At 32.3% G+C, this 16,725-nt stretch overlaps 1 protein-coding gene across 1 annotated transcript in view; it reads right to left on the bottom strand.

Moving 5' to 3' along the window:
• Positions 1 to 16,725, bottom strand: part of LOC114332848 (uncharacterized) — a 415,288-nt gene that overhangs the window by 189,507 nt on the left and 209,056 nt on the right. The window contains exons 6-7 of the mRNA XM_050650473.1: positions 9,943 to 9,997; positions 1,219 to 1,466 (exon numbers count right to left, since the gene is read on the bottom strand). Of these exons, the coding sequence (XP_050506430.1) occupies positions 1,219 to 1,466; positions 9,943 to 9,997 (303 nt within the window). The remainder of the gene's footprint in view (positions 1 to 1,218; positions 1,467 to 9,942; positions 9,998 to 16,725) is intronic.

Raw genomic sequence — 16,725 nt, 5'->3', positions numbered from 1 at the left:
TCGAATGTGAGTATGTATTAAAAGTTTATACCTATCTGTCTTTAGTTTATCTAAAATCAAAATTTCAATGCGATATGTGTAGTATTTTAGCTACAATGAAATATAACATGTGAAAAACTATTCGAAAAATGTAATTATATTATGAATATTTTTGGCAAAACTTTAATATAATTTTCGAAGGCTACTAACAATAAGAACGTTTTCCTTAAGAGGAAACAGTAGCGTTCAACAGGTAGCAAAAACGCGTTCCAAGATTGCGGCTGTAATTTTGAATATTTTTTGGAGATATTTGGCACACGTATTCGTAATTTAATAAAGAATGGCGGTACAGAGCCCAATTTAAAAAATATATTAATATGTGGAAATTACTCTGTAATTAAATACTTTGTGTAATTTTTGTAATATTTTGTGTCATTTTGGAACTACTAAAATTTTTTATTTCATTAGTAGTTCCAAAATGACACAAAATCTAGGCATCGGATAAAAAAATGTATTTGAAGAAAGTGTCTTTTTTTGTTCTTCTTAATGGCGGTACAGGCTCGTTTTTTTAATATCATATTTAATTACAGAGTAATTTCCACATATTAATATATTTTTCAAATTGGTCTCTGTACCGCCATTCTTTATTATATTACGAATACGTGTGCCAAATATCTCGAAAAAATATTCAAAATTACAGCCGCAATCTTGGAACGCGTTTTCGCTACCTGTTGATCGCTACTGTTTCCTCTTAATAAGCATGAAACCATTTTATATTGTAGATCTTATTATTTCTTTGCTGATTACTACTGTTTAAGTTTTCTAAGATGAGATTGTCATGCTTATTAAATTCCTTTCCTCTTATGTTAAATGCGTGGACTAGTCTTTTAAGACTGTCTTCATCTTGGGCTATCTTTTTCTACACATAGAAGAGTATTATCTAAAAAATCTCTATGGTGGCTAAAAAGGATGTTGGACTGGGACAGCCGGGAAGAAGATTGAGAGGAAGACTTACTGTGAGATGGAAAATGGAAACGCTGTGATAGATAGAGACCTATTTATTATAAAAGGTGACTGGGAGAATAGAGTGCTGTAGAGGACGAAAACGGCGAATTCGTAATGGAAAAAACTACAAGAGAAAGAAGAAGAATGAACATTTTTTAGGTATGAATGATATATGATGAATGATTTTTAGTATGAATTATAGTAAAAAATGATTTTTTTGTGAAAATTTGATACCTTAAAAATAGATTTTCATCCGCATACTTCTGCTGCTCAGTCAAGACTGTTTTCGAAGTGGACCGCCTAAGTTCGCCATCCAAGTCTTCCAGACAGATTAGTTCTTCGACGCTGGACTGACTCTCGCACATCTTCGCCTCTCTTCGGCTGCTCTCGGTGGGACTGCTCGTCAGAAGATCGTGTGTTATCGGCACGTTCGTAGTTCGACCTGTCGATTGTGGAAGTAGTCTAAACGAACCGCTAATATCCTAAAAAATAAACAAAATTATTAGCATATCTAAAATAGGTGGATGTATTTTTTTATATACCGTTGGAGGTATTTCCGACATTATTTGATAACGAACTGACCATTCAAGGTCTTAGCTCAGTCAAAATTTTTGGCTTTTCTGTAAGACAACATAGAACCATGGTAACTACAATTAGCCATGACAAAATACTGACGATGTGTATATACCAACATGCGTATTAATAAAGAAAAGTGATGACTTTATTCTTTTTCTCCCCCTTTCACTGCCTTAATCACTCCCTCACCCTGTTTCTCCATTTTTGCCTTTTCTTTTATTTTAGGTCATTTTCTAGAATTAAAAAAACAAATAGTGTCTAAGGAAAAACAGGATAGCAGCATAACCATGTGCGGAGGTGAGTGTGTCCAAGGTGAGATATCAACAACAATACAGTGATGAGCGCGCTAATATCCGGCAGAATAATGCAAAAGATGGAAAACATTAAGTTGTAACATAAAAAGAAATTAAACTAGTGGAGGTGGGAGATTTAGCGATAAAAACCTTTAATTTAACATTTTACCACAGAATAAATAACCACACAGAAGCGAAACTCCTGCTGAAAACGGTAACATAATTTTCATGCTTATGTGTCAACGTAACTGGTGCAACCTCACTTTTGCAACTGACGTGACAGTTGTTTATAGTTAAATTTTATATTATAGAGGGTGTTTCATTAATAATTGTCCATATAGTAACTGGAGAAACCTTAGCACAAAATACGAAGATTTAACCTAAAACACTTAAATAAAATGTGGTTCCTTACTGAGCTACAGGGTGTTTTATCTAAAAATTTAAAAACTATTTTTGCTCAGCATTTTAAAACTATTCAACGTATCCTTTTCATACGTGGCAGGAAGTATAGGAACTGTACAAACTACTAAATTATGTTAAACAAACCTTTCTGGCTATTACCAGAGGCGTACGACGGGAGAAAGTTAAGGGTTACCCTTTCCAAATTCTACGCCACTGGCGAAATTGCTATTTTAGTTTAATCTTTGGATTCTCGAATACTTTCTGTGAAAATAATAAAATCTTCATTCGTAGCGATAAAGTCATTAGTTTTCGAGACCTTTGAAGTTAAAAATTAAACGACATGGTTATTTTGATTAATGTATTGTGTCGCTTCATTTTTAATTTACAATATCTCGAAAACTAATCATTTTATCGTTACAAATGAAGAGTATATTTTTTACATAAAAAGTATGAAAATAGTAATTTCGTCAGTGGCGTAGAATTTGGGAAGGGTCAACCAGCCACTATCCCCTGTCGTATGCCTCTGGTAGAAGCTAGAAACGTTGATTTATCTTAATTTAGTAGGGTGTACAGTACCTATACTTTCTGCCAAGTATGATAAAGATACGCCAAATAGTTTTAAAGTACTGGGTACAAATCATTTTTAAATTTTAATAATATGAATCATATCATAAATTAACCAAAATAACTGTGCCGTTTCATATTTAACTTCAAATCTCTCGAAAACTAATGACTTTATCGTTACCAATGAAGACTGTACTATTTACGTAGAAAGTATTGGAGAATCTAAAAATGGCACTAAAATAGTAATTCCTCCATTGGCGTAGAATTTGAGAAGGGTCAACCATTCACCATCCCCTGTCGTACGCCTCTGGTAGTAGCTAGAAACGTTTGTTTATCATAATTTAGTAGGGTGTCTAGTAGTTGCATTTTCTGCCAAGTATGAAAAGGATACGTTGAATAGTTTTAAAATGCTGAGCAAAAATAGTTTTTAAATTTTTAGATAAAACACCCTGTAACTCAGTAAGGAACCACATTTTATTTAGATGTTTTAGGTTAAATCTTCGTATTTTGTGCTAAGGTTTCTCCAGTTACTATATGGACAAGTATTAATGAAACACCCTGTATATGTTTTATTTTATATTTTATTTATATTTTATAGTTAAATTTTATATTTCATATTTAATTAATAACTACTTGTCAAAAATATTACCTAATTTGGAATGGTCTATTCCTTAGAACATCAAGTTCTATTCTGTAACTGATGCACAAGGTCAAATATTTCGGTCCCAACAAAATCAATGGAAACGACAGTCAGATTCGCTTCTGTATGGTTATTTATTTTTTGATTTTACTTGTTGTTTCCCACCTTTAGACGTATCTGACGAGCTTGGAAACTGCCACTGTGACAGTGAAAGTTTTAGTTGACATACCCCCCTGATACGTCTAAAGTTGGGAAATAATAAATAGAATGTAAGTTTTTAGGTTTTTATAGCTAAATTATCGCTTTATCGCTAAATCATCTTCACTAGTTTAATTTCTTTTTATCTCACAACTTAATGTGTTTTCCATCTTTTGCGTTATTTTGCCGTTATTGGCGCGCTCATCACTGTCTATTATTATACATAGCTTATAGGGCAGTCCTTACAGTACAGATCCTGGTCAAGTATTTTAACTTCTGCCCAACATAATTATAAAGGAAGTGAAACGAACTCCAAAGGAAATGAAAAAATAAGGATCCGGAAGAGGACCAAATAATATTAGAAGCTGTTAAAATAGGCGAGAAATCGCTGGAGAACTGAAAGCTATTTAACCTATATCTTAAACGAAAGTATTGTCCTCATAAAAAGGAATAATACAATCACGACCCTAACCCCAGAAACAGACGAACTACTCTGCAGCACTACTCTGTGGTGCCACAAAGTAGTTGGCCGTAAATTCCTATGTAAATTAAACGTGCCACTCCAGACGAGCGGCAGTGGCGGGCCACTGTTGGATTTACTTAAAAAAATAAGTTTACAGCCAATGTATACTGCCGGTACTTAAAAATTTGTCAGTAAAATAAAAATAGGCTAAAGTGCAATGGAAGGAATAATTCTAGGGATAACAAGAAGACATATTATGGTATCAAACAGGATACTAAGAGAGACGATTTAAACAACAAATGTTACTAGAAATGATTGCACAAGCTAAATGCAGGGCTGCTCGTATTGGGACCGTGCAAGTTCAGAAAAGCGACACCTGGTTTCATAGCTCAGCAACATTTTTCGCACTTTTGATTATATTGGTCAATCATATTGGTCCTGGTTGCTGGATAATTGTCAAGGCCGTAGCCAAAAAAAATTATAAGAAGAAAAAGTAAGATTTAGGTTATGTTATTAAGAGGCTACAGTAGCGATCAACAGATAGCAACAAACGCGTTCCAAGATTGCGGCTCTAATTTTGAGTATTTTGTCGAGATATTTGGCACACATATTCGTAATATAATAAAGAATGGCGGTACAGAGCTCAATTTCAGAAATATGTTAGTACGTGGAAATTACTCTATAACTAAATAAAATATTGAAAAAAGGAGCCTGTACCGCCATTAAGAAGAAAAAAAATAAACTTTCTTCAAATAAACTTTTTTATCCCATGCCTAGATTTTGTGTAATCTTGTAACTACTAAAATTTTTTATTTCTAACAAGAAATCGAACATATGATAACTAAATAACTAATTAGACAACATAGAGAAATTATCACTGTCATTTTGACAAACCTGCGTCAGATTTTCTCTAATTTGTTCTGTCATCTTTATCGATATCTGTTCAGTGCAGTAGTGTGTTAATTTAAGAATTCGTTATTGTTGTTTCATAGGAAAGTAGTGTTTATTGATAGTTAATTTATTATATACTTGTTGTTGTATAAGTTGTTGGCCTCTTTGAAAGAATAGATTGTTGTTAATTGTTTAGTTATATATAGGTAGATAAGTATATTTTACGTAAAAATATTTCGAATTCTAATGCGAGTATATAAAGTTTTAGGAGGATTTTTTACTCTAAAAATATTATCAATAGTTTAACAAAATGGAAAAAGTAAATCAAACGAAAAATAAAGTGAAACCTTTCAAGAAAAAGTCCATTAAAAACCGTGTCAAAATTATGCGAAAATCGAAATTTGTTTCGCTTCACAACAAAAAACGATTATTTATTATTGCTTTATTATTAGATATTTCATGCAAATACCTTTCTAAATACCTATCTTAACATAAAATTTTCACCCATTTTGGTTTATTTTTATAAATATCTATTTATTAAAAATAAAATCGTTTTCTATTACTTCCATTTAGCGCTACTAAGATATTGTCAAAATATTAATCTTAGATAATGTCAAAGATTACCACTGTTGCCAAAGTTTATGATACTATCTCCCGAACTTATATTTTGTTGCTACCTGTTGATCGCTACTGTTTACTCTTAAAAGGTAAACAATTGTATGTAGTAAATAAAATTAATTATTAAAATGCAGTACTGTAAGCAAAATACAATTAAATAAATATACTTTTATATAATAATTGCATATCATATCAATATTGTGAGCAACATATAATTTTCTTCTTCAATGACAGTAGGTATGAAATATACGTCAATTTGACAATTTCAATTAACAATATGAATTATTTAAGAAAGTTGCAAGATTTCTCCGCTATTCGCGCACGATCGTTTCTCGTATCCCCTCCAAGTACTTGCACACCGCGAATAGTACGTTTATGCGATAATAGAATATACTGACAAATGGTAAGTACTAATATGTACAATTGATAGTGAAAGTTTAGGTCGAGAGAAAAAGAGGACTAGGAAGAAAAAGATTATTACAATCATAATATTATTAAAATATTATGAGACAATAATATACAGGACTAAATTTTGAATAACTAATAAGAAAAGTTAAAGACAGAGAAGAGTTTGCACTTGTAGTAGCCAACTTTATGAAGAAGAAATGATAATAGGTAGACCAAAAAACTCAGAATAGAGACTAAGTGAAAACAAGACACTGATTTGGACACCAACAAGATGGATACCAAAGATAGCAGGAATGATACGAACATTAGCAGGAAATGGAAATTTGATGCAGAAAGTACAGGATAGGAAATAGTGCAGGCGAATGGAAAAGACCTATGCCCAACAGTGGATACAAGAGTTTGGCAGACGATGATGATGACTGAATATTAACTCAAGAGAAATACAAGATAAACTAAGAAATAAAAGTTTGTAATAAAAAATATTAAACCACACCTTAAAAACAACGAAAGATAAAGTAACCTGGAAGGATAGAGAGCACCGAAAAAATTATTTAATTATATTCTTATTATGCCAAATATTTTTATCGTCTTTTATAATTCTTCATTCTTATCAGACACAAATACTCCCGAACTCTACTTTACTGTTATATCTATTATAATACCATTTTATTTAAAAATATTGGGACACATCCTTATTTTTGCATAAAAAAGAAATAGAAAATTTTGTTATTTCTTATATCAATGTTGGTCATCAGCTAACCCCTAAGACGTAAAAACCTATAAAAGCCTAAATAAATTCTTACTTCCAGGAAAGAATACTAAACTGTAACGACCAGAATTCCCTACAATTTTTCAGGAAAAAGCCATTTTATAAATCACTATTATCATGGCTTCTACACTCCTAGCGGAGTCATTGCCGCCCTCTTTTAACTCTTATCTGCCGATTCATTTGTCATGGTGAATCACTACTCATTAACAATTTGGTTTTACAATTGGTTGTGTGACTTGGCATCTTCTACAATTTTTCTCCATTCCATCTTTACGTGTCAGACACATTACTTCAACACCATATGTGATTACTGGTCTAATTGCTGCTCTGTAAATGTTTAGTTTAGTATTCTGAGTAAGCTTAAAAGTTTTATCTGTGAGGAAGTAGTTATATCTCCAGTAGGTTCTGTTTCCAGCCTGGATCCTTTCATTGATTATTATGCTTCTATCATTAGTTCGATGAACTGTGACTCCAAGATATTTAAGGTATTCCACTTTTTTAAACTCATACTTACCAGTATTTAAACTTGAGCCTATTAGGTAGTCCATTTTGTGTTGATTTATTATAAACCCCTTTTGGATGCTTCCTTGCACAACTTTCAAAATTCTTCCTTTAAACACATCCTTATTTTTTTGAAAAAAAAGATATATAAAACCAAAAATGAATAACCATTTTCAATTTCGTTGCAACACGAAACTACAGCAACATCATTATTCCAGTTCAATCAGAGAGTGCAGCAAGCACCTCTACCGGTTTCGAAATTTATTAGTCTTTCATCAGGAGGCACATATGCTGCTCTCTCTGACCCAACTAGGACAAACCCCGGCGTGCAGTCACGGATTGCAAAGAACGAAATGGCAGGGATGCCCTAGCGGCAACTGCTAGCAAAAGACTAAGTTTTCAATCTAATAGCACATAAAAGAATACAAAAAAACACCAAAAAACACCAAAAAATGTTACTCTACATCCTACCAGACTGAAAACAATGGGAACCTTCTCTGATAACACCTCCTAGGCTTCTACAATTTGCAAGTCATAACGGATGCTGAGACTAAGGAAGATGAGGGAATTTTATAATTTATAATTCACGTCCCATCTGCTCAGCACGGTAAAGTTGCAACGAGAATGGTTCCCTTCGTACTCCAATCAGAGTAAACATGTAAATCAAAAATGAATAACCATTTTCAATTTCGTTGCAAACTTAGTCTTTTGCTAGCAGTTGCCGCTAGGGCATCCCTGCCATTTCGTTCGTTGCAATCTGTGACTGCACGCCGGGGTTGTCCTAGTTGGGTCAGAGAGAGCAGCATATGTGCCTCCTGATGAGAGACTAATAAGTTTCGAAACGTGTAGAGGTGCTTGCTGCACTCTCTGATTGAACTGGAATAATGATGCGGCTGTAGTTTCGTGTTGCAACGAAATTGAAAATGGTTATTCATTTTTTATTTACATGTTTACTCTGATTGAAGTACGAAGGGAACCATTCTCGTTGGAACGTTACCGCGCTGAGCAGATGGGACGTGAATTATAAATTATAAAATTCCCTCATCTTCCTTAATCTCAGCATCCGTTATGGCGTAGTCTTTTTAGATATATAAAAGTTAGTTTGTTATTTCTTATATTATCAATGTTGGTCATCAGCTAACCCCGAAGATATATTAACCTATAAAAGCCTAAATAAATTCTAACTTCCAGGAAGGAATACTAAACTGTAACGACCAGCAATTCCCCGCAATTTTTCAGGAAAAAGCCATTTTATAAATCACTATACTCCATAAATATTAACGGCTTGGGAATGTACATCCGCGACATCAAAATAATAAATAGCTCTAGTCGTAGTAATATCCTCGTTCTGCGTAGTTTAGTTTCGTGTTCTGAGTTGTAATAACTCGTAAGAAATCGATAAGTCGGTATAGAAGCTTTAGAAAACTGTAAATGTATTTACGTAAAGGACAGAGGAAATGTCCGTGATAGCTTAGGGATTGGTGGTGTAATCTAATGAATATATATTGACAATAAAATCTACTAGTTGAGCATAAATATTTAAATTAATGAAATAAGTAAAAGAAACGTACTCACAATCATTTATAACTTACTCCGACAATCGGTTTCGGTGTCTATATTATGCACAGTATCGTAAGGTCGCGGTAACAGTAAACTAAATAGTGCCGATACAAAGAATGATTTCTCAAGTCTGCATTATCATACTTTTTTGCTCAATTTTTGCTAATATGGAACTGATGGAAAGGATGGACTATACTGCATTGATCAGCAAATCTTTGGGCAAGTTCAAAAGACGGAAAGTGGCAAATGACAGCCAACAATTCCGTGCTTGATAATATGTTTGTTTGAACGAATAAAAATTGTGATGGTATAGACTTACCGGTTTTATTTATATTTATTAAGGTTTTATTTATTATTACAATATATTGATTGTTAAATTATTTAATTTACTGTGAAACCGACAACGTTTGGATCATAGAAGATAGCAAAAATTAATTAATCGATGTTATCTCTGGTTGTGCAATTTTGACAAATGTGTTAAAATTTGCTCTTAGATATTTGACCATAAAATGAGGACAGTGATCAGAGACAGGAACAGAAGTGAAGGAAATAAATTGATTGTGATCTTAACTACATAATTATAGCAAGTCAGGTAATAAAATCAATGAAGGAAACCGCAAAAACCACAACTATTAGACCCAGAGTACACTATATTTGATCCTCTATAACTAAGGGTGCAGTTGTGGAGTCAGAGATTACAATAAGTTAAAAGAAAATGAATTGAAAATTTAATCATTGAAAATGGAAATTTCAATAAAAAATTGTCAGGGTTACCTTCGGTAAGTTATTAAAGTAAATAAAATCAACACAAAATACATAAACAGGATCACAACAGACAATAATAATAAACGACGTAAAAAAAATAGGACAGTAAGAAAAATTTAAATTTCTGGTGGAGGCATATGTACCTTCGCCATTTTATTCTTTAATAATTCACAAGTCGAAACAAAATTTAACTTTTCAGTTCCTTACTTTAATTTCTATTGATAAGTTGTCTTATTTATTCTCATACAAAAAATTATTTACTACTATTATTTTAAACAGCTTATAACCTATATTTTCGATTATTACTTACCCCTTCAATAACATCTCCGACATCAAATGACATACATCCGAGAAATTCACTAGTTCTGAAATAAAAATAAAACGAATATTACTGAAAAGAATAATAACTAGAATATAATAATATTATCAAACGATCAAAGCAAGCTCCGATTAGATTTAGAATAAATTCTTTGGTAAGACCAACTCGTTTAGGATTACATTCATTTATAACGGAATTAATACATAATGTTCTCATTGTAAGCAAAGTTTGTAAGACAAAAAAAAAACAACAAATATAGTAATGAAAGCATAATCAAAATTACCATAAGACCACAAAATCTTTTGAAACTATAGTTTCAATATATGTGTTGTTTCAAAAATGTACTTCATAAAACTAATAATAGCTTGACACATAATAAAAAGTTTTGTAAAATAAATTGTATTAATAGCGAAAGCTGACAGTTATTTTATGTTTTTAAGAGCTCTAAAAAAATATATTTTTATTGAAAAGAACAAATTACTGTTTTAATAATGAGGGGCTACGGCGACAGAGTCTTTATAGTGAAGTAGCCAACTTGTGGGGATACTTTCCGTAACCATTCTCAGATCGATAAAGTAATGGGTACAAACAATGGTAAAGCGCTTTGAGAAAACTGGACGAAAAAAAAACACAACCATAAGATGCAACATTTCTGAAACAATTAAAAACTACTTTTTTATGTAATTGTAACAAATAAAGAGAGAAAATTAGTAATAAATTTTACAAAAAAACACACAAATACAAAATACAACATTTTGTGAAGACAATTAAACAACGAAAAATGATTTATCAGTAATAAATTTTGCAAAAAAACATGTTTGAAAAAATTAAAAGCTACTTTTAATGAAATATTTTTAATATTTAATTACATAAGGTGTTCAAAATTACCAACACATTTATGCACGCCTAAAAACGATCATTGAATGAGCTACTTACTCTACAAAGCATTTGTAAATTAACACATCGAAATAAACTTTGTATTCTATTTTTCATCTCATCCCTTGTTGGTGGAGGTATTTTATAAACTTCATTATTAAAGTAACCCCAAAAAATCAGTCCTGTTTATTAACTTCTGGTGATTTGGATGGCCACGCTACTGGTCCATTGAAAAATGAAAATATCTCGAAAACTAATAAATTTAGACAAAGGGAATGTTATATAAAAGTGAAAGTACGGTAATGGTACTTTTCAATGGTGATATAAAATACAGGGTATTTCATTTAAAATTACTGAGAAAATAATGTACTTGCGTTTTGACTCACCCTGTATTTGATATAAAGAAAATTAGCAATATCGATCATTCCTGAAAATTTTCACAATACGTAAAAGAATATGGCATTAATTAACCATTGCTGTTTTGCTTATTTTTATTTATACAGGGAATTGAACTTGTTACGATTTTCATATAAAATTAGTTATAACTTTGTAAATACCCTGTATAACATAACAAACCTTTATATTTTTGTAATGGAGAAGTTAACAGATTCTCGAATTTAAAATAAAATACAGGGTGTTCCATTAAAAAAAACATAAGTTTGGTCTGCCACTATATTATCGAACACCCTGTCACATTCTAACTAATTTTGTAATGTGAAGCTCAAAGGTGGCTAAAATTTTTGTTATTAACTTTTATTGCTATCTATTACTATAGCGGATCTATTGAGTTTTACCCCACTAATCAATCACGCTGTATATATGAAAGATGAAACAAACTAGAAATGCAGACACATAAGTAATAACATCAAGGAGACACAATTGGGAAAAATTCTGATATAATGTTGTTCTGAAGCTATTTTCTTGTGGCATTTTTATAATCAAGTATATTCAAATGGGAAATAAGCCACAATTTTACCTAAAAATGATTTTATTAACGTTTCGACGCCCAAGTCGGGTGTCGTTGTCAAAATACAAAATAATACTAAATAAATAAAAATGTTGTTGCGTAGTAAAAAATTCTTCTAATAATTTATTTAATCTGACTCATTTATATCGGCAATTCAGACACGTATTATTCATTTTAAAGTAGACGACTTTAAAATGATATTGCCAATATTGATGAGTTACGTTCCTGGGACGACTTTACTAAAAGATAGTTCATTCGATTACATGAAATCAATCCCAACTCAAGATTTTTGTGGCGGATATTCTTGAGTTGGGATTGATTTCATGTAATCGAATGAACTATCTTTTAGTAAAGTCGTCCCAGGAACGCAACTCATCAATATTGGCAATATCATTTTAAAGTCGTCTACTTTAAAATGAATAATACGTGTCTGAATTGCCGATATAAGTGAGTCAGATTAAATAAATTATTAGAAGAATTTTTTACTACGCAACAACATTTTTATTTATTTAGTATTATTTTGTATTTTGACAACGACACCCGACTTGGGCGTCGAAACGTTAATAAAATCATTTTTAGGTAAAATTGTGGCTTATTTCCCATTTGAATATACTTGATTCTGATACAAAATGGAAGAAGATAGCAAAAGTAATCAAAAGCTATTCTACAGAACCCTGAGGACGATAAGAGCACAAAAAAACAAGTTTATTTAATATTGATTTAGTTTATAAATAATAAATAAATATAATTTTTACTTCGTATTGTATATTTTAAGGAATAGGCAGCCCGCCTAGTATAGCCCCTATGTAGCTATATACCATCTAATCAATATTTCATATATTGTATAATGAAAGAAAGTAATATGTTTATAATACAATTCCATTAAATTGTATCAATATTCTAATAACAACCACTCATGTATAACCAACCATTCGACCCTCATTCGCAATAATATATTATATTTTTGATAAACACCCATTGGACTAATGTTACATTCTGTTGAATTGCAAAGAGTGTAATAAAACACGACCACCCGCATTTTGCGCCACAGAAACACATGTCCCGGCACATTGCAGCGAAAACCAATCTGGGGTACACATGACAATGCTAATAGCGAATAATCAAAACCCATTGTGACGTATTACGCTTGTTATTGACTTGTTACTAAATTTGATGTATCATTAATCCCAAAAATCGATGTGTTTTCTAGTTAACTAACGTTTGTTCAAATAAATACGAATAAATTGTTGGAATTATTTATTTCAGTTAAATACCATTTAAATACTTAAATGGGTTGTTCTTCTGATTAAATAAATCAACAGTTTAGGATAAATAATATTATGAAGATTGTGAAAGTAAAAATCATTGGGTCAAATATAAAGCTATTTTAGCGGAATGATATTTTAGTTTAAAGAGACAAATTTTGATGGCTCCATAGCTCAGTAAGCAGTGAGCTCAGTAAGCAGTGAGCTTACTTCAAAGTGCGTAGTTTACTAGATTGATAGTTCAAATCTGAGGTTCGTTAGAGTAATTTTTAAATGATGGAAGTATAAAATCCAAAAGGTCTGTTAGTTAAAATATGAAGATCAAGACTTAAATTGACTCCAGCCAATTCATCAATACTAGGATAGAGGTAGGATCTTTGGGCTTGGTAAACGTTCATTCATTAAGCCGCAGACTTTTTTTTTATTATTTTAATGTTGTAATATTTACAATCTGTCCTTAACTAAGAACAATAGGTAAATTCTTTGACAAAAATTGAAAATTTTACCTGTAGAGGGAGATCCAGTGATCACCCTCTTTACATAAATTAAATTAAAACAAGTTAAAAAGTTTAGTTATCACAGATTATTCGAATCTTCTCGCTAGGTCCACTACCTTGAATTTCTTCAGGCTTCGTACATCATTGTGGTCATCAGTGAGGTTGCTGGCTAACTCGTTTGGATAAGATTCTAGTCTCTTGGAATATATTTTGTAATATTCTGTTATTACTGTTTTTATGGATGGCACATTGAGGACTTGCTCTATCACATAGTTTGGCACGTATCAAGGGGCATTCAGCATTGTTCTAAGGATTTTGTTCTGGAATCTCTGCAGTATTTCTAGGTTAGTTTGACTGGCTGTCCCCCAAAGTTGGATACCATAGGTCCACACTGGTTTTAATATAGATTTATATATCAGCTGTTTGTTTTCAAAAGATAGTTGAGATTTGCGACCGATGATCCAGTACATTTCTCGGAATTTTATTCCTAGTTGTTTTCTTTTTGTAAAAATGTGCTTTTGCCAAGTTAATCTCCTATCAAGATGGATTCCTAGGTACTTGACAGTATCGGTTTGTGGGAGTTGCGTTTCATTTAGTGTTACAGATGGACATGCTTGTCATTGTGAAGGTTACATGGATGGATTTACTCTCATTCGCCTTTATCTTCCATTTTTTAAGCCATCTTTGTATATTATTAAGGTCTTTCTGAAGGATTCTGGATGCTGTATTTGGATAATGGTGAGAGGCTAGTACAGCAGTGTCATCAGCAAAAGTTGCACACGTTGTTCTGTTACTTGTGGGTAGGTCAGCAGTGTAGAGCAAGTACAATATCGGTCCCAAGACACTTCCTTGTGGTACTCCGGCTTTTATTGGTCTTAGGCTTGTGTATTCATTATCCTGCTTGACTAGGAAATTTCCGTTGGAAATATAGCTTTTTAGGATTTGATAAAAAGGATGGGGAAGGTTTTCCTTTAGTTTAAAGAGCATACCAGCATGCCATACCTTGTCGAAGGCCTGACCAATGTCCAGGAATGCAGCAGACAATACCTTTTATTTTTTAGATCACTTCTAATGTGTTTTACCAGTCTATGTACCTGTTCTATCGTAATTGGTGTTGGGGAATTAGTTTCCTTTCTTCTATAACTGGGGATAATTGTTTAAGGAGAAGTTTTTCCAAGATTTTTGATAGAACAGGTAGCAGGCTTATTGGGAAGTCACCTGAGTTTTATTTTTCCCTGGCTTGGGTATGAGAAGCCGCAGACTTAAGCCAGACACAAATGGGACTTCGACAGAGAGATAGCGTATCGTGCCTTCTATTCAACATTGTCCTAGAGAAAGTTAATACAGAGTCTGAAATAACAGCAATGGAAACCATTATTAATAAGAGTGTACGATTATTAGCACATGTGGATGACATCGACATTGTAGCAAGAAGAAAGGCGAATCTGGTCCAATTGTTCACAGCATTAAAAGCAGCAAAAAAATAATAGGGCTACACGTTAATACAAGTAAGACAAAGTATATGAAAGTGACTAACAATAATATGTACATTTTATAATCTTTAGACTTTCTACCCTCTCGGGTGTAGGTATTAACGTGTGCTCTGTTAACAGTGCACAAATCTCTTCCATTGCTTCCTGTCCTGTGCCATAGCCTTTGCTTCATTCCATGATATTCCTTTTTTGTCAAGAATCCCTGCCATCATTTCGTTCCATGTCTCTCTGGGTCTTCCTCTACTTCTTTTCCCCTGCACCTTCGTTTCCCATATCTTCTTAACTGGTACTTCTTTCTGTAGTCGTTGTAAATGCCCCCCTCCCAACCTAATTGTCTTTATACTCCATCACTTCATCGATTTTCAGTTCTTCTCTTATGTAGTTATTCCTTACCCTATCCCTGTATCTCACTTTTGTGTTGTCTATTTAGTACCTATTTATCTTCGTATGTTTCGATACTTCTTTTTTGTTTATAATTGTATTTCTATTGCGTGGTACAGTCTATTCACTTTATCAATTATTTTATTAATCTTAGCTCCCTGTTTACCTGTTTCTTCAATGATTACTGCCAAGTACTCAAATAATTGTACCTGTCTAAACTTTGTATCATCTATCTGAACATGCATATCCTCTCTTTCTTTGATTATTACCATTATCTTTGATTTTTCTTTGTTCATAGTCATAGCATACTTTTTTAAAACTGTGTTCCATGTTTTTACGCTTCTTTGTAACTCGTCTTCAGACGCTGCTAAAATTACATCGTCGGCAAATGTACAATTTGCTATCTCTGTGCTTTTCAGATTTCTATACCCTATGTGTAAATGGTCTGACTTTTGTTTTTGTTTCTTTTATTATTTCGTCCATAAACGTAATAAACAGTAACGGGCTCAGCTTCCCCCTTGTCTTTCACCTTTAGTTGTTCTGAACTGCTCGGATATCATATTTTTACTTACCATACGGTTTTTAGTGTCTCTGTATATTGATTTAGTTACCGGTATAAGTTTCTCTGGTATTTTTCTGTTCTTCAGATTTTTCCATACTTTTGATCTAGGTATTTTATCGAATGTGTTTAACGTAAAAATGTGATCTTGTGTACATCTACCAGGTCTAAAACCACTCTGCGATTTCTCTAATGTTGGTTCTATTATTTTTTTCAGTCTACTCTCTACTATTAGCTCATAAACTTTCATCACTGTACTTAACAGAGTTATTCCTTTATAGTTGTTGCAATTCTTGTTGTCACCCTTCTTATGTATAGGTACAATCAGACCAATTTCCCAGTCTGTAGGTATTTGTTCGTCTCTCCAAATCATTTGAAATATCTCTAATAACTTTTGTAATCCAATATCACCTGTTTTTAATGTGAAAAACCTGTGAAAAATAAAAAAATATGAAAAAATTTTTTTAAGAAACGCTTTTATTTAGTTACGAGTGACTAAAATTAAAATTATAACAAAATCAACTAAGAAGCAAAAAATAAAAAAAATTCAAACTCGAAGGATTATTCGAAAAAACTGTTACGGCAGGTTAAATATACAACAATCTCACACATTCGTTAAAAAATTGAAAAAATCTAACAAATTCGTTAAAGAAAAGCGTGGGGCGCGTTTTCATCGAATAAACGGTTTGAGGATAGTTACTTTGATGAATTAAGACGCGCTTTTCTTTAACGAATG

Source organism: Diabrotica virgifera, chromosome 5, assembly GCF_917563875.1.
Source record: "Diabrotica virgifera virgifera chromosome 5, PGI_DIABVI_V3a".
Taxonomy (NCBI): Eukaryota; Metazoa; Arthropoda; class Insecta; order Coleoptera; family Chrysomelidae; genus Diabrotica; species Diabrotica virgifera.
This window is presented reverse-complemented; position numbering and strand designations above follow the sequence as displayed.